Below are 17900 nucleotides of genomic sequence, written 5' to 3'. Positions count from 1 at the left end.
AAAGGTAAAACAAACATTAAACATCAATCTGCATATACGAGCCAGCGCCGTTCAACAGCTGATCGGCAGTTGAACGGCGATCAGCTGTTGATCGTCGTTTAGCTGACAGCTGCTTTCACCGTCCGACATAAACCCGCCTACCAAGTGCTGTAGACAGTAGTAACCCAAACCAATGTGATGATTAGCACTGTCAATGTTGCACATGCTATGCCAGCATCCATTTTTGTCTCCTAACTTTTAAAGGAAGCCTATCTGAGGAGCACACTGGTAGATGACAAGTTATCTGTGATGGCCACAGCCGGATAATTAAATCATTTTAGAGCTAAAATAATTTTATTCAAGAAATTAACTAACTTAATTTCCAAAAATACTGTACAGTGCAATGCTTGTCTAATGTTGCCAGAGTGGTTATGACAGATGAACAGGAAAAACAAACAGTTAAATGCAATATGACATTGTCATATGCTATCTGATTTAGGTTAATTTTGGGTCATATTTCCCATCATGGCAACAATTGCCCCCCCTGAGATTATTGTCAGGAGCCGCCACTGAGTTACAGTCAATACTTCAGTTCAAACAAAGTTTAGAAATGTTATCCTGGAGGACTGCGGAGGCGGTTGCAGGGTACCGACAGGCCCCAAAGGGGGCAGCTTCTGCCGTGAAAGAGGCAAAGCAGCGTGTGTAACGGAAGCTCAGAGAAGCCATGGAGAAGGACTGGGAGGCAGCACCTGAGGAGGGAGAAGCAGGAATCCATCCAAGCTGTGTACAGTAAGGATGGGACGCTGTTGACCTCAACTGAGGAGGTACTACTCTAATCCCACTTACATGCCATCTATGGTAGAAGGAGAAGTGGAAGCTGATAGGGGATATTCATCAATTACCCCAGCTGCCAGCCTCAGACCCTGGTTTCCAACTACCAGTCTGCTAGACTGCAGCCCGCTATCTCAGCTAGTTATCCGCCTGCCATGAGATGTATCAGCCTGGGGGTTGTGGGTCCACAGTCTGCCTGTCCTCTCGCTGCTAACCAACCACCTGCTAACTCTGTTGTGGCTAGCCCCTGAATGCAGATGTCCCCATGCGAGGGTACATGCCTGGCCATTTTCAAAGGGTCTTGTGGAGGCCCGACTCCAAGATCTTGCAGTGTCCGGTCCTGCTATGATGTTGTCCAGGAGAGAGAGTCTGGCTCAGCTTTTCAGTTACTGAAGAAGGCCTGCTCGCCTTCGCCTGTGTCCACAGTGGGACGCACTAACCTTCGCTAACAGAAATCCGCCAGGCAGTAGTAGTTACTTATTATTATTAGACCAAGACCGTTCAGAACCAAAAACCCAATGTCCCAATATCTAAGTTTAAGACAAAAGGGGATTCAAACTTCTACTTTTCTTCTCCCTCTAATTCTGACATCAACCAAGTAAACAATGAATTTCCAAAGGCTTTTAAAAACCAACCTGTATAGATTAGCATTTTCATAAGTTTTTTTGTACTTGATAAAGTTTACTGACTTACACAGTAAGTTTGTTCTGTCCAAGACTTTGTCGTTTGGGAAATGATGAAAGACGCATTACATCACCTGTTACCAAGCTGGTAACCATGCTGACGTGTTGGTGTCACGTGAACATGGTGTAGGTCAGAGCTGATATACAGTATGTGACGGAAGGCAAAGCCTGCAGACCAGCTGCTCTTACATGGACAGACTGTACGCTGCTTACTATCTGCACAGGGGAAATGTTTGTGGATTGGTTTGTGGTTTTGAATGTAACTCAATGGTGATTTGTGCTTGAAAGAAAATTTTATTTTTTGTCACTGTTCTTACATTACACATAGAAAGAGATGTACTGTGCTTTTGTGTTCTTACATTAACAGGTTTATATTTCTTGTGTCTTGAATGCTTCTCTGAGATGTCAAATACAACTCAATATCAGTCCAACATAACTGCTGGACGGCCGTTACTGGAAAGAGTAGTACTTTCCACTCTGACTACTCTAACATGCTGTATATTTTTCTGCATCAATATCATCATGTTATTCACCTTGAGGAGTAAACATGTTTTTTGTGAAACCTCTCGTTACATTCTCCTGTTTAACCTCCTTCTTGCTGACACTTTGCAGATGGCATTGAGTCAGTTAATGTACTTATTGGGTTCTTCTAGGATCATGTTAACGTATCCTGTCTGTGGTGCTCTGACAATGTTTGTTATTCTCATAAGTCAAGTGTCTCCTCTCACACTGGTGGTAATGTCTTTGGAGAGATATGTAGCTGTGTGCTACCCACTGAGGCACGCTACTGTCATCACCATCAGGAACACAGTACAGGCGATCATTGTGGTTTGGGCTTTTTGTTGTCTAACTATGCTCATTCAGGTTAATTTGCTTTTAGAATTCATATTTGAAGAGCTGGAGAGCATGCAGATGAAAAGCATTTGTAGTACAGTTTCCATTGTTCTTGGGCAATTGTCTCATGATTATGAAAAAGCCTACACTTGTTTTCTGTTCATATTAGCAGGCATAACAATCTCTTTCTCCTTCATAAGTGTGATGGCAGTAGCCAGAAAAGCTTCCACAGACAAAGCTTCGGTGCAAAAGGCTCGTAACACACTGCTGCTACATATGGTACAGCTTGGCCTCAGTCTCGCCTCCACAGTGTTCAACCCAATAGTTTTAGCCGTCGCAACAATTGTCCCGCTGAACGTACTCATGCCTGTCTTGAATGTTATGTATGTGCTCATGTACATTCTCCCCAGGTGTCTCAGTGCTCTCATCTATGGACTCAGAGACCAGACTATCAGACCCATCCTTTTGCACTATTTATGCTGTAGGCTGAAGATTCTGACCCTCAAAAGATCCATGCAATAAATTAACCTCTTTATCTGTGTGTTCAGCTCATGATGTCCTCAGACATTTGTAATAGAGCAAGAAATATACTGACACATTTGCCTAGAGATGAAATATACACCACCGGTACAAAGTGTTACAACAGCCGCATGGTTCCAGTTGAGGCCTAGCTGCACTAAGCAGTTTACGTCCAGCAAATGAGCTCAAATAGAACAAAGGCATTACAGAAAAGGTTTAGGTAACCAAAAATGTCAAAATAATGTAAATGTCTTTTGTTGTCTGAAGGCCTTCATCAGGGAGCAAAGAATGAGTTCACAACTTTAAGCTTTTCTGCAGCAATGGAAGTACATTGAGAAATTAAACTTGAAATAACAAAGCAAGGCAAGTTTATTTCTATAGCACAATTCAGACACAAGGCCATTCAAAGTGCTTTACAGGGGCAAGATTAAAATACACAATACACATTAGAAAAGCGAATGAATAAAACATTTAAAAGCGAATGAATAGAAATTACAGGTCAAAATGGAAACAGAAAAGTCTTCAGACTTGATTTAAAAGAACTGAGAGTTGCAGCAAGTTCTCTGGCCGTTTGTTCCAGATATTTGGTGCATAATAACTAAAAGCTGCTTCTCCTTGTTTAGTCCTAACTCTGGGGACTGTAAGTAGACCTGTCCCACACAACCTACTCTGGACGGCTCATAACGTATCAGCAGATCAGTAATGTATTTTGGCCCTTGACCATTTAGGGCTTTATAAACCAACATCAATATTTTGAAATCAATTCTTTGAGTGACAGGAAGCCAGTGTAAAGACCTCAGAACTGGGGTGATGTGATACAATACAAACTGGAAACATCTAGGTGTTCTAGAAATTTTTAGTAGTGTATTTCTAGAGAATAACGATGCTCTGAACAAAGCAAATTCCTTGTAGATGTGGCAATAAAATAAATTCATTTAAAGTTGTTCTCTGTATTTCTTGAAACCTACCTATAGAAACCTGTCAAAATTGTCATTCTGCCAACGACTCAAAAAATGGTTATTTTGAAAAGGATTTTGTTGAAGTTGATGCCTGTCTATCCATTTGCTGAGGCTGGAGGTGACAGGGTCTTAGAAACAGGAGTAGAAGTTGGGAAACAATTTCCACTTAAATCCCATTTTATGCAAAAATTCACAGTCCTGCTTCTATTAAATGACAAGGGCAAATTGAACGCAAAGGTAATGAGGGGAAAAACCTAACTCATACTATTTTAAATTTTTCAAGATACAATAGGATATAATTCACCTAAGTAATAATAAGTTAAATGTTTGTTTTGTTAGAATAAGTTACAGTCAATACTTCAGTTCAAACAAAGTTTAGAAATGTTATCCTGGAGGACAGCGGAGGCGGTTGCAGGGTACCGACAGGCCCCAAAGGGTGCAGCTTCTGCCGTGAAAGAGGCAAAGCAGCGTGTGTAACGGAAGCTCAGAGAAGCCATGGAGAAGGACTGTCAGGCAGCACCTGAGGAGGGAGAAACAGGAAACCATCCAAGCTGTGTACAGTAAGGATGGGACGCTGTTGACCTCAACTGAGGAGGTACTACTCTAATCCCACTTACATGCCGTCTATGGTAGAAGGAGAAGTGGAAGCTGATAGGGGATATTCATCAATTACCCCAGCTGCCAGCCTCAGACCCTGGTTTCCAACTACCAGTCTGCTAGACTGCAGCCCGCTATCTCAGCTAGTTATCCGCCTGCTATGAGGTCTATCAGCCTGGGGGTTGTGGGTCCACAGCCTGCCTGTCCTCTCGCTGCTAACCAACCACCTGCTAGCTCTGTTGTGGCTAGCCCCTGAATGCAGATGTCCCCATGCGAGGGTACATGCCTGGCCATTTTCAAAGGGTCTTGTGGAGGCCCGACTCCAAGATCTTGCAGTGTCCGGTCCTGCTATGATGTTGTCCAGGAGAGAGAGTCTGGCTCAGCTTTTCAGTTACTGAAGAAGGCCTGCTCGCCTTCGCCTGTGTCCACAGTGGGACGCACTAACCTTCGCTAACAGAAATTACATGAACTGTTTAGATTTTGGAGGACAGAAAAAGAAACTGTAACCTCATTGGTGAATGCAATATCTCGTCTTGATTAGACGATACATTGATAACATCTTTGATTAGACGATACATTGATAACATCTTGGAGGTTAAAGGTCAAGGACACTGACTTTTCTTTTTGTCAAGAACACTTTGAGAGATTTTCTTTAAAGTTTGCACAAATGGCGACTCAAATAGGAACTGATTACATATTTGGGGTCAAAGGTTACTGCGAACTTAAATATTGTGATGTTGCAGTGACCTTGTAGGGGAGAACGGGGTAATATGTCACACGGGTTGGTTGTCACAATCGTTATATCTCGGAATCAGAAGGTGCTGTCTGTTAAATTTTAGTATGTAAATATCCACAACTGGGATCAGAGGTCACCTACATAGTCTTCCTTGAAGTTAGACTGCTGAATTTGAGGTGAGAGGACTGTTAGTGTTTTTCATGTCAAATTGAAAATATTTAGCTCCTGAGTATTTTTCTTCTAGGTTTTTACACAATGGGTTTATAACAAAACACTTGTTACCCTAAAAAAGTGTGAAGGGTAAGCTATAGTTTAGATCATTTTTAGCAAGCTAATTAGTTGTCAGATGGTTGTTGGCCTTGATGCTAGAAAGAAATTCCAGTTGGGGATGGTCGTTACATTTTTTGGGGGGTTGGTTGTCACATGTTATCCAAAGGGTGCAGCCAGGAAAGGAACCCAATAACAAAAGAAAATGTCAAGCTGTATCCTCACTGACACCCCAGAGAAGGAGAGAATAGAGCAGGAAAGGCAGCTAGCATGCAAAAGAGAAAAAGGGCAACAAAATCAAAACGACCCAGTGTATCCCAAACTAGACCAGTTGCCAAGGCTACTGCATCCCAGTGCACTCCAACCCAGCTGGGGAAGAAGAAACATAAGAGAAAGAGACAGGAGGAGGAATCTTCATCAGATGAAGAGGATAGTTTGTGTTTGGTTTGTATGGAAACGTTCTCTCCAGCACCCGTTCAAGGGAGGTAAGGGAGAAGTGTTGTATGTGCAACCAGTGGCAGAGGTGGGTCGTAACGCGCTACATTTACTCCGTTACAAATACTTGAGTAACTTTTTGAATAAATTGTAATTTTAGGAGTAGTTTTATTGCAACATACTTTTACTTTTACTTGAGTAAATATTTGAAGAAAGAACGGTACTTTTACGCCGTTCCATTTGGCTACGTGACGGTCGTTACCTTATTTTTTTATACATTTTATTTATTACATGCAAGAGCTATTTCTCTCATGATTTCTCTCCCCGGGGACGTCTTCAGCCAACATCTCTATCACGTGACTATTTCAACCAATAAAAACCACATTACAAAAGCTTGCCAATCAAATGCAGCCACTTCAGTCACATGACAAGTGTTGTCATGTTGTCATAGGGCTCAACCATGGGCTCAACAATGTCCGCGGACTTTTTTAAAGGCTGCGGTTCCGCACCGATGTTGTGTCCGTGGCCGTGCCATGTAGGTTAAACGCATATAACACAGACTCCCACACACTCGCAATTACAGAGAAACTGTTCTTCTTTGACACATGTCCTGTTCTCCCTGTAGCCTACTCACTTCGCATGCCCCAGTCTGGCTGTGTGAGAGTCTGAGAGTGGTCTCTTTGTTCAGCCACTATACGTTAAGTGAGTGTGCCAGCAGGTTTTGATGTGTAACGAAGTTTAATTTTGTGTTTTATATTTTTGGGGCTAAACACAACCTAGATAATTTTCTCAGGGCCAGTGACATATTGTAGGAATTTGTTCTAAAATGTGTATGTGCAAAACAATTGCAACAGTGTTATAAGTGTATTGGTTTTAATTAATATAATTTTGGACAAGCCTAATTTATTATCATTTTATTTGAAGGGTGATGTATTTAATTTGGCAGATAATTAATTTATTATTGTTTGAGTTCAAGGGTTATTCATTTGATTTTTAAATACCTTATTTATTGTTTTATTTAAAATTATGTTATTTAACATATCTTTATTTGAACATTGCTGTTTTATATTATGTTCGTGTCTATTCTGTACCGTTTGTGTTGCTCTGTATATTTCAAAAATAAATCTGGAGTAATTCAGTAGGCCTACTTGTACTCTTGAGTACTTGAGTAGTCTTTTCACTGCATACTTTTTTACTCTTACTCGAGTAATAATTTTTATGAGTACTTTTACTTCTACTTGAGTAATTATAATCTTAAAGTAACTTACTTTTACTTGAGTACATTTTTTGGCTACTCTGCCCACCTCTGACCAGTGGGCACACAATCTCTGCTTAGTTAGTGAGCAGACCCTACATTTGCCATCACTGTAACTCAGATAGTGAATGTGTGTATTGTGGTTGAGTAGGCTATTATTGTTAGACCTATTTGTTTTGTTCTTTATGTTGTTACATACAGTAGGTTGGTCTTAATATGGATTTCCTTTTTGTTTATTCCTTGCTCATTTTGTGTTAAGATTCATAAAGTTATGTAGGCCTATCTTTCAACTTGACAATGAAATTAAACTTTCAAATTTAGTTCTGCTTTCTTGCCTTCTTTTTAAGATTGTTCCCATTAAGATAACATTGAGACAAACAACCCCATAGGCATAGTGTGTGACAACCGACCCCTTGATGGGGTTGGTTGTCAAATTGTGTTAGAGTGTCTTTGATGGTAAATTTCTTCTTTATTACAATAAGTTAGAAAAAGTGAGGGGTTTACATTTCAAGCCAACACCTTAAGCTTCAATTTAATGTAGGAATGACTATTGAAAGATGTTTAGGTGATGAGCAATTCTCACTAGAGTAAAAAGTGTGCCTACTTACCCCGGTCTCCCCTACCATGTTGTATCGTCTCAGGAGTTTTCACTCTTTAAAGCATTACCTAGCACCACTCTACTTTCACTGTGAAGCATTTGTATGACTCACGGAATATAACGGCCAGGCGGTAGTTCATGTTACTTATTATTTTAGGCTGAGACCGTTCAGAACCAACAACCCATTGTCCCAATATCTAAGTTGAAGACAAATGAGGAATCAAGCTTCTCCCACTTAATCTGAAATCAACAAAGTAAAAAATTAATTTCCAAAGGCTAACCAACCTATATAGGGCGTCCCCCCCATGGGCCTCGGCCAGCAGCGGACCCGGGTTCGATTCCAGCCCGCGGTCGTTCTCTGCATGTCACTCCCCTCTCTGCCCCATTTCAACTCTGTCTCTACACTATCAATAAAGCATAAAAATGCCCAAAAAATATCCCCCCCCCCCGAAAAAAAAAACTATAGGGGAGAGTGGCCTAAGTTGTGCAACTTTTCACTCAAAGTGACTTTAAAGAGGGGGCGCCTTTAGCTCAGTTAGTAAGGCGTCCCCCTCCCTGGCCGGGCCCAGCAGCAGACCCGGGTTCGATTCCCACCCGCGGTCGTTCTCAGCATGTCACTCCCCTCTCTGCCCCATTTCAACTCAGTCTCTCTGCACTATCAATAAAGCATAAAAATGCCCAAAAAATATCTTAAAAAAAAAAAGTTACTTTAAAGTAAGGCCTTGACAGTAAAGTCTCCAACTCAAATATGTACATATATTTCAGGGTGTTGTGCATCCCTGGCAATAAAAACTTTGGATCTGGAATAAACTGTTGAAGAAATATAGCTTTTGGAAAAAAAGTTGTCTTGTTGCACAACTTGCCCCCGGTGTGGTGTAAGTTGCCGGTGTGGTGTAAGTTGTGCGGTTGGAGAGAATACCATGGGGTAAATTGTGCCATTGCTATATATCTCATAAACTGTAATGCAAGACAAATCCATTAGACAATCACTTATTTAAGGTGTATTCAAAGTAAATATTTGACAAAGATTGAAGGACAATTTTCTTAAACAAGGCCTAGCAGATCTAATGGTTTTACCTGCAAAGCTCACAATGACAAAGTCACCATCATCATCTTTCTGGCCATCTGAACTCTCATCAGTGGTGTCGTTAAGTGGAATTGAGATGACTCTCTTCTGAGCTACTGTAGACAATCACTTTCTTTTGGTGACCAGCGTATACAGCCATGCCACTGGCACAACTCTCAGAAATGTACTTTGCACTAGTTGCTCCGTGCTTGTGGAACCAACTGCCACCTGACAAATGTGATTCCCCCTACATTTCTGCCTTTAAATCAAGGCTCAAAATCCATATGTACACCCTGGTGTTTCCTCCCCATTAACTATCTTACCTCTGCACTACTATCTGTGTTTATGTGGATGTATGGGCTTTATGTCTTTTATTTTGGTTATTGTTATTTTACCTTCATTGTTTACCTACTGAATGCACTATGTACAGCACTTTGGACAGTGCAAACTGTCATAAATGTGCTTTTATAAATACATTTTACTTACTTATAACTCACCTAGGCCCTTTGGCACAAATCCCAGAAATTTGGATAATAAGCATGATGCGGCAATTTAGGGCTGACATCGTGCTAACTGTATAGACTCAAAATGTAGCATACCAAAGCACTAAAACATGTGTCAAATGTTTTCAAACTTGTCTATAATTGTTCAGACACAATCAAAAAACCTTGATCATGGAAATTTTACTTTGAAAGGCAAAACACAGTTTTTTAAGCTTAAATGTGCTTATATCTTATTCCTTGTGTCTCCCTTCTTTACAGGATGAGTCAAATGGATGGCTCTTCTTAAATATATGGTCACATTTCCAATTTCTACCACGGTTTTCTAGAAACAAGGGGTGGCACAACTTACAAAATGCACAACTTAGGCCACTCTCTCCTATAGATTGGCATTTTCATACCTTTTTTGTACTTGATAAAGTTTACTGACTTACTCAGTAAGTTTGTTCTGTCTGAGACTTTGTTGTTGGGGAAATGATGAAAGACGCAATACATCACCTGTTACCAAGCTGGTAACCATGCTGACGTGTTGGTGTCACGTGAACATGGTGTAGGTCACAGCTGATATACAGTATGTGAGGGAAGGCAAAGCCTGCAGACCAGCTGCTCTTACATGGACAGACTGTACGCTGCTTACTATCTGCACAGGGAAAATGTTTGTGGATTGATTTGGGGTTTTGAATGTAACTCAATGGTGATTTGTGCTTTAAAGACGTTTCCATTTCATGTCATTGTTCTTACATTACACACATGTATTGTGCTTTTGTGTTCTTACATCAACAGGTTTATATTTCTTGTGCCTAAAATGCTTCTCTGAGATGTCAAATACAACTCAAACTCAATCCAACATCACTGGTAGACTGGGGTTTCTGGAAAGAGCAATACTTTCCACTCTGACTACTCTAACATGCTGTATATTTTTCTGCATCAATATCATCATGTTATTCACCCTGAGGAGTAAACATGTTTTTCGTGAAACCTCTCGTTACATTCTCCTGTTTAACCTCCTTCTTGCTGACACTTTGCAGATGGCATTGAGTCAGTTAATATACATATTGTCTACTTCTAGGATGATGTTAACGTATCCTGTCTGTGGTGTTCTGATAATGTTTCTTATTCTCATAACTCAAGTGTCTCCTCTCACACTGGTGGTAATGTCTCTGGAGAGATATGTAGCTGTGTGCTACCCACTGAGGCACGCTACTGTCATCACCATCAGGAACACAGGACTTGCAATTATTGTGGTTTGGGCTTTTTGTTGTCTAAATATGCTCATTCGACTTATATTGGTTTTAGAATTCCCATTTGAAGAGCTGGAGAGCCTGCAGATGAAGAGCTATTGTAGTACACTTTCCATTGTTCTTGGGCAAGTGTCTCATGATTATGAAAGAGCCTACACTTGTTTTCTTTTCATATCAGCAGGCATAACAATCTCTTTCTCCTTCATAAGTGTGATGGTAGCAGCCAGAAAAGCTTCCACAGACAAAGCTTCGGTGCAAAAGGCTCGTAACACACTGCTGCTACATATGGTACAGCTTGGCCTCAGTCTCGCCTCCACAGTGTTCAACCCAATAGTTTTAGCTGTCGCAACAATTGTCCCACTGAAAGTACTCCTGCCTGTCTTGAATGTTATGTATGTGCTCATGATCATTCTCCCCAGGTGTCTCAGTGCTCTCATCTATGGACTCAGAGACCAGACTATCAGACCCATCCTTTTGCACTATTTATGCTGTAGGCTTAAGATTCTGAACCAGCAAAAGCTTCAAAAGATACATGCAATAAATTAACCTCTTAAAATGTTTGTTCAGCTCATGATGTCCTCAGACATTTGTAATAGAGCAAGAAATATATTGACACATTTGCCTAGAGATGAAATATACACCACCGGTACAAAGTGTTACAACAGCCGCATGGTTCCAGTGAGGCCTAGCTGCACTAAGCAGTTTACGTCCAGCAAATGAGCTCAAATAGAACAAAGGCATTAAAGAAAAGGTTTAGGTAACCAAAAATGTCAAAATAATGTAAATGTCTTTTGTTGTCTGAAGGCCTTCATCAGGGAGCAAAGAATGAGTTCACAACTTTAAGCTTTTCTGCAGCAATGGAAGTACATTGAGAAATTAAACTTGAAAAAACAAGGCAAGGCAAGTTTATTTCTATAGCACAATTCAGACACAAGGCCATTCAAAGTGCTTTACAGGGGCAAGATTAAAATACACAATACACATTAGAAAAGCGAATGAATAAAACATTTAAAAGCTAATGAATAGAAATTACAGGTCAAAATGGAAACAGAAAAGTCTTCAGACTTGATTTAAAAGAGCTGAGAGTTGCAGCAAGTTCTCTGGCAGTTTGTTCCAGATATTTGGTGCATAAAAACTAAAAGCTGCTTCTCCTTGTTTAGTCCTAACTCTGGGGACTGTAAGTAGACCTGTCCCAGACAACCTACTCTGGACGGCTCATAACGTATCAGCAGATCAGTAATGTATTTTGGCCCTAGACCATTTAGGGCTTTATAAACCAACATCAATATTTTGAAATCATTTTTTTTTTGAGTGACAGGAAGCCAGTGTAAAGACCTCAGAACTGGGGTGGAAAAATGTAGGTGTTCTAGAAATGTTTAGTAGTGTATTTCTAGAGAATAACGATGCTCTGAACAAAGCAAATTCCTTGTAGATGTGGTAATAAAATTAATTCATTTCAAGTTTTTCTCTGTATTTCTTGAAACCTACCTATAGAAACCTGTCAAAATTGTCATTCTGCCAACGACTCAAAGTGGTTATTTTGAAAAGGATTTTGTTGAAGTTGATGCCTGTCTATCCATTTGCTGAGGCTGGAGGTGACAGGGTCTTAGAAACAGGAGGAGAAGTTGGGAAACAATTTCAACTTAAATCCCATTTTATGGAAAATTCACAGTCCTGCTTCTATTAAATGACAAGGGCAAATTGAACGCAAAGGTAATGAGGGGAAAAACCTAACTCATACTATTTTAAAATGTTCAAGATACAATAGGATATAATTCACCTAAGTAATAATAAGTTAAATGTTTGTTTTGTTAGAATAAGTTACAGTCAATACTTCAGTTCAAACAAAGTTTATATTAGAAATGTTATCCTGGAGGACAGCGGAGGCGGTTGCAGGGTACCGACAGGCCCCAAAGGGTGCAGCTTCTGCCGTGAAAGAGGCAAAGCAGCGTGTGTAACGGAAGCTCAGAGAAGCCATGGAGAAGGACTGTGAGGCAGCACCTGAGGAGGGAGAAACAGGAAACCATCTAAGCTGTGTACAGTGAGGATGGGACGCTGTTGACCTCAACTGAGGAGGTACTACTCTAATCCCACTTACATGCCGTCTATGGTAGAAGGAGAAGTGGAAGCTGATAGGGGATATTCATCAATTACCCCAGCTGCCAGCCTCAGACCCTGGTTTCCAACTACCAGTCTGCTAGACTGCAGCCCACTATCTCAGCTAGTTATCCATCTGCCATGAGGTCTATCAGCCTGGGGGTTGTGGGTCCACAGCCTGCCTGTCCTCTCGCTGCTAACCAACCACCTGCTAGCTCTGTTGTGGCTAGCCCCTGAATGCAGATGTCCCCATGCGAGGGTACATGCCTGGCCATTTTCAAAGGGTCTTGTGGAGGCCCGACTCCAAGATCTTGCAGTCCCTTCCGGTCCTGCTATGATGTTGTCCAGGAGAGAGAGTCTGGCTCAGCTTTTCAGTTACTGAAGAAGGCCTGCTCGCCTTCGCCTGTGTCCACAGTGGGACGCACTAACCTTCGCTAACAGAAATTACATGTACTGTTTAGATTTTGGAGGACAGAAAAAAGAAACTGTAACCTCATTGGTGAATGCAATATCTCGTCTTGATTAGACGATACATTGATAACATCTTGGAGGTTAAAGGTCAAGGACACTGACTTTTCTTTTCGTCAAGAACACTTTGAGAGATTTTCTTTAAAGTTTGCAGAAATGGCGACTCAAAGAGGAACTGATTACATATTTGAGATCAAAGGTTACTGTGACCTTACATATTGTGATGTTGCAGTGACCTTGTACCATGTTACATAGCACCACTCTACTTTCACCGTGAAGCATTTGTATGACTCACAGAATATAACGGCCAGGCGGTAGTTCTTGTTACTTATTGTTTTAGACTAAGACTGTTCAGAACCAACAACCCATTGTCCCAATATCTAAATTTAAGACAAACGGGGAATCAAGCTTCTCCCACTTAGTCTGACATCAAAAAAGTAAACAATGAATTTCCAAAGGCTTTTAAAAACCAACCTGTATAGATTGGCATTTTCTTACCTTTTTTTTTAACTTGATAAAGTTTACTGACTTACACAGTAAGTTTGTTCTGTCTGAGACTTTGTCATCAGGGAAATGATGAAAGACGCATTACATCACCTGTTACCAAGCTGGTAACCATGCTGATGTGTTGGTGTCACGTGAACATGGTGTAGGTCACAGCTGATATACAGTATGTGAGGGAAGGCAAAGCTTGCAGACCAGCTGCTCTTACATGGACAGACTGTACGCTGCTTACTATCTGCAAAGGGAAAATGTTTGTGGATTGATTTGGGGTTTTGAATGTAACTCAATGGTGATTTGTGCTTTAAAGACGTTTCCATTTTATGTCATTGTTCTTATATTACACATAGAAAGATATGTATTGTGCTTTTGTGTTCTTACATCAACAGGTTTATATTTCTTGTGTCTTAAATGCTTCTCTGAGATGTCAAATACAACTCAATATCAGTCCAACATCACTGGTAGACTGGGGTTACTGGAAAGAGTAATACTTTCCACTCTGACTACTCTAACATGCTGCATATTTCTCTGCATCAATATCATCATGTTATTCATCTTGAGGAGAAAACAGGCTTTTCGTGAAACCTCTCGTTACATTCTCCTGTTTAATCTCCTTCTTGCTGACACTTTGCAGATGGCATTGAGTCAGTTACTGTACTTATTGTCTACTTCTAGGATGATGTTAACGTACCCAGTCTGTGGTGTTCTGGTAATGGTAGGTAATGTCATAATTCAAGTGTCTCCTCTCACACTGGTGGTAATGTCTCTGGAGAGATATGTAGCTGTGTGCTTCCCACTGAGGCACGCTACTGTCATCACCTTAAGAAACACAGGACTATCGATTATTGTGGTTTGGGCTTTTTGTTTTCTTACCGTCCTCATTCATGTTATTTTGCTTTTAGAATTCCCATATGCAGAGCTGGAGAGCCTGCAGATGAAACGCTTTTGTAACTCACTTTCCCTGGGTCTTGGACAATTGTATCATGATTATGAAAGAGCCTACACTTGTTTTATGTTCATATCGGCTGTCATAACCATCTGTTCCTCCTATATTGGTGTGATGGTAGAAGCCAGAAAAGCTTCCACAGACAAAGCTTCGGTGCAAAAGGCTCGTAACACACTGCTGCTACATATGGTACAGCTTGGCCTCAGTCTCTCCTCAACAGTTCACAATGCAATAGTTGTAGCTGTCGCAACAATTGTCCCGCTGAAAGTACTCCTGCCTGTCTTGAATGTTATGTATGTGCTCATGATCATTCTCCCCAGGTGTCTCAGTGCTCTCATCTATGGACTCAGAGACCAGACTATCAGACCCATCCTTTTGCACTATTTATGCTGTAGACTGGATATTTCTTATCAGCAAAAGCCTCAAAAGATCCATGCAATAAATTAACCTCTTTAACTGTTTGTTAAACTCATGATGTCCTGAGGCATTTGTAATAGAGCAAGAAATACAGTGTTGTGCGAAAGTTTGTGAACCCCTTAAGCAATTTGGATTTTTCTGTTGTTTTGCAATGATTTCCTTATTTTATCTTCACCAGTTTTTATATATGAAGTGTCAGGCTTGTGTTTATCAATTTCATGTACTTGTTTAGAGGGAATTGTGTAAGTAGCCAAAAAACAACAATACAAATGGAATTAGTGCATGTGCAAAAGTATGTGAACCCTCAGCTGCATTGGTAAAGTCAAGTAGGTAATAGATTCAGGTGAAACACATTTGGGTGCTAATGAAGCAATGAGGCAAACCAATCAAACGAGACATCGTTAGGAAACGGTTTGAGCAGCACTGATTTAAAAGAAAGATGAAACCAACCAAACCACTGTAGTGCCAAGGCATAACCAAACAGATCAACAATGCCAAAAGGAAAAGAGATATCGGAGGACATGAGAAAGAAGGTGGTGACAGACCATCAGTCTGGGGAAGGCTTTAAAAAAATATCCAAAAGATTCCAGCTCCATCCATCAACTGTCCGACAAATAATCTACAGATGGAGGGCTTACAAAATGACTGCATCTCGGCCTATAAGTGGACTCCCATCAAAACTTAATCCAAGAAGCACCAGAAAAATAATAAATCAGGTAAAGGCCAACCCTCACATCACCTCTAAAGAGTTGCAGACCTCCCTGGCAGCATCTGGAATAGATATGCATACGTCAACTATCAGACGGAAATTAAACAGTCATGGCTACAATGGGAGGGTTGCAAGAAGGAAGCCTCTGCTTTCAAAAAAGAACAAAGCTGCCCGTTTGAACTTTTCGAAAGAGCACTTGGACAAACCAGAGGCCTTCTGGAAGTCCATTCTCTGGACAAATGAGTCCAAAGTTGAATTATTTGGTCACAATAAAAGAGGCCATGTTTGGAGGAAAGCCAACACTGAGTTCCAAGAAAAGAACCTCCTCCCAACAGTTAAGTATGGTGGTGGAAATGTGAAGGTATGGGGCTGCTTTTCAGCCTCCGGACCTGGACGACTCCATATTGTACAGGGAACCATGAATTCTCAGGGCTATCAAGAAATTCTTGACCAGAATCTTCTGCCATCAGTCAGGGAGTTAAAGCTGGGCCGGAAATGGGTTATGCAACAAGACAACGACCCTAAGCATTCAAGCAAAAGTACAAAGGTATGGCTTAACCCTTTAGGCGCCGGGTATTATTTTAAAAAATACTAGATTTTGACACCTACATTTCAGAAGGCTCTGGATTGAAAGTGATTTGAGATAGAGACAAAGTGTAAATGAGACAAATATTGAGAATGACCTAAAGTTTATCTAGGGAGTAAATTTTTCCATCTAATTAGCATATTATGACGTCATATGGCGGCGGCCGTGTTGGATTATGTCATTTCCATGAAATACCTGATATTTTGAAATAGAGTTGAACTTATTTCATCAAGTTCACCCCCTCCATCCATTTGTTATGATGTCCACTATGTTGTAAGCCAACAGTTGTAAACTAAAACTACACCACAAAACAGGCACTTTTTATGATTTTAGATTTTTTACCCATTTTAATTTACTTTTGTCTTCTATTATTATGATTATTATTATTACCATTATAATATGATAATATGAATATGAATATATATATATATATATATATGTATATATATATATATTCATATTCAATAGTTTTTTTCTCTCTGTTGTGTACTTGATGTATTTGCATTGAATATTGTATGTATTGTTGTTTTTCCTTGAATTTGTTTGAACTCGACGTCATTGTAAATGAGGGTCACCCCTCAATTGGTCTCGAGGATAAATAAAAGTAAAATTAAATGAAATGAAAAATACATTTATATAATGCTGCGTCACATGGCTGCACCACTGCTGCGCATGGACGCACCGGGGCCGTAGAAAGAGTGCACACTAACTCCCTACTCGTCAACTTTTTGTTTGCCATATTCTCTCAATAACTCCTAAATCCAGCTTCAGCATAAATAGCTTAGTGGCACACTATCTCCGATTTCACACCCAACAACTGCGCGATTCATTTGCAGCCTGGACGCGGAGGTGTGTCACCTCTCTGCTCTGACGGCCGGCTCGGACTGCTCCGAGGGGCTGCTCCGAGACTGACCGCCTGTCAGTGCTTTTGGTCGGGGAGGGGCTCGCGGCAGCACCTGCTGCTCGTTGAGCAATGAGCACAGTAACTGCAGAGTGAAACGTGCTTTCACGTCAGTCTCCAAACACCACAAAAGTTTTCAATAAAACCAGAAAAAATCGCTAGGAGGATATGACAAAAAAAGTTTTGATGGGATTTTTTTTTTTTTTTTTTTTTTTGATGGGATTTCCGGATTTCCGCGAATATTTTGCATTGAAGGATGACGTTTTTCTGAGCTAAGGTCTAGGTATGGGATGTCTGCTAACTAGTGGAGGGGAGTTTGAACAAAATATAACACTCTATTTAGAGAAAACAGCTGTTTGATTCAGTAAAGCGTCTTGTCGCAATTTTGCGACTGTGGCGCCTAAAGGGTGAAGAGAAAGAGGATTCGTACTCTGGATTGGCCCAGTCAAAGTCCGGACCTCAATCCGATAGAAATGTTGTGGCTAGACCTGAAGCGAGCAGTACATGCCAGATGTCCCTCCAACCTCTCTCAACTGGCTGAGTTCTGCAAGGAAGAATGGGCAAAAATCCGCAAAACTAGATGCGAGAGACTCGTCAGTGGTTACAGAAGACGTTTGGTTGAAGTAATTGTTGCAAAAGGAGGTGCCACAAGCTACTAACCAAAAGGGTTCACATACTTTTGCACAGGTCAAATTGGTCCACTGGTCGAATCCGACCAGTGGACCTTTACTGCATGTCATCCCCCCTCTCTCTCTGTTTCCCCATTTCAACTCTG

The 17900-nt window shown here is 40.8% G+C and overlaps 3 protein-coding genes across 3 annotated transcripts; all 3 read left to right on the top strand.

Moving 5' to 3' along the window:
- Positions 1-2015: 2015 nt before the first annotated feature.
- LOC307260566 (odorant receptor 131-2-like) lies at positions 2016-2849 on the top strand (the record flags this gene model as incomplete). The annotated part of the gene is made up of 1 exon (XM_080040839.1): positions 2016-2849. One exon carries the CDS (start codon positions 2016-2018, stop codon positions 2847-2849), a length of 834 nt encoding a protein of 277 aa, XP_079896965.1.
- A 7228-nt stretch (positions 2850-10077) lies between these two features.
- LOC307260565 (odorant receptor 131-2-like) lies at positions 10078-11046 on the top strand (the record flags this gene model as incomplete). The annotated part of the gene is made up of 1 exon (XM_080040838.1): positions 10078-11046. One exon carries the CDS (start codon positions 10078-10080, stop codon positions 11044-11046), a length of 969 nt encoding a protein of 322 aa, XP_079896964.1.
- Positions 11047-14110: 3064 nt separating this feature from the next.
- LOC307260564 (odorant receptor 131-2-like) lies at positions 14111-14959 on the top strand (the record flags this gene model as incomplete). Its single annotated transcript, XM_080040837.1, has 1 exon — positions 14111-14959. One exon carries the CDS (start codon positions 14111-14113, stop codon positions 14957-14959), a length of 849 nt encoding a protein of 282 aa, XP_079896963.1.
- Positions 14960-17900: the final 2941 nt, after the last annotated feature.

Source organism: Ammodytes marinus, assembly GCF_949987685.1.
Source record: "Ammodytes marinus genome assembly, chromosome: 14".
In the NCBI taxonomy this organism is placed as follows: domain Eukaryota; kingdom Metazoa; phylum Chordata; class Actinopteri; order Uranoscopiformes; family Ammodytidae; genus Ammodytes; species Ammodytes marinus.
Note: the sequence above shows the minus strand (reverse complement) of the source record. Positions and strands in the feature narration are given on the sequence as shown.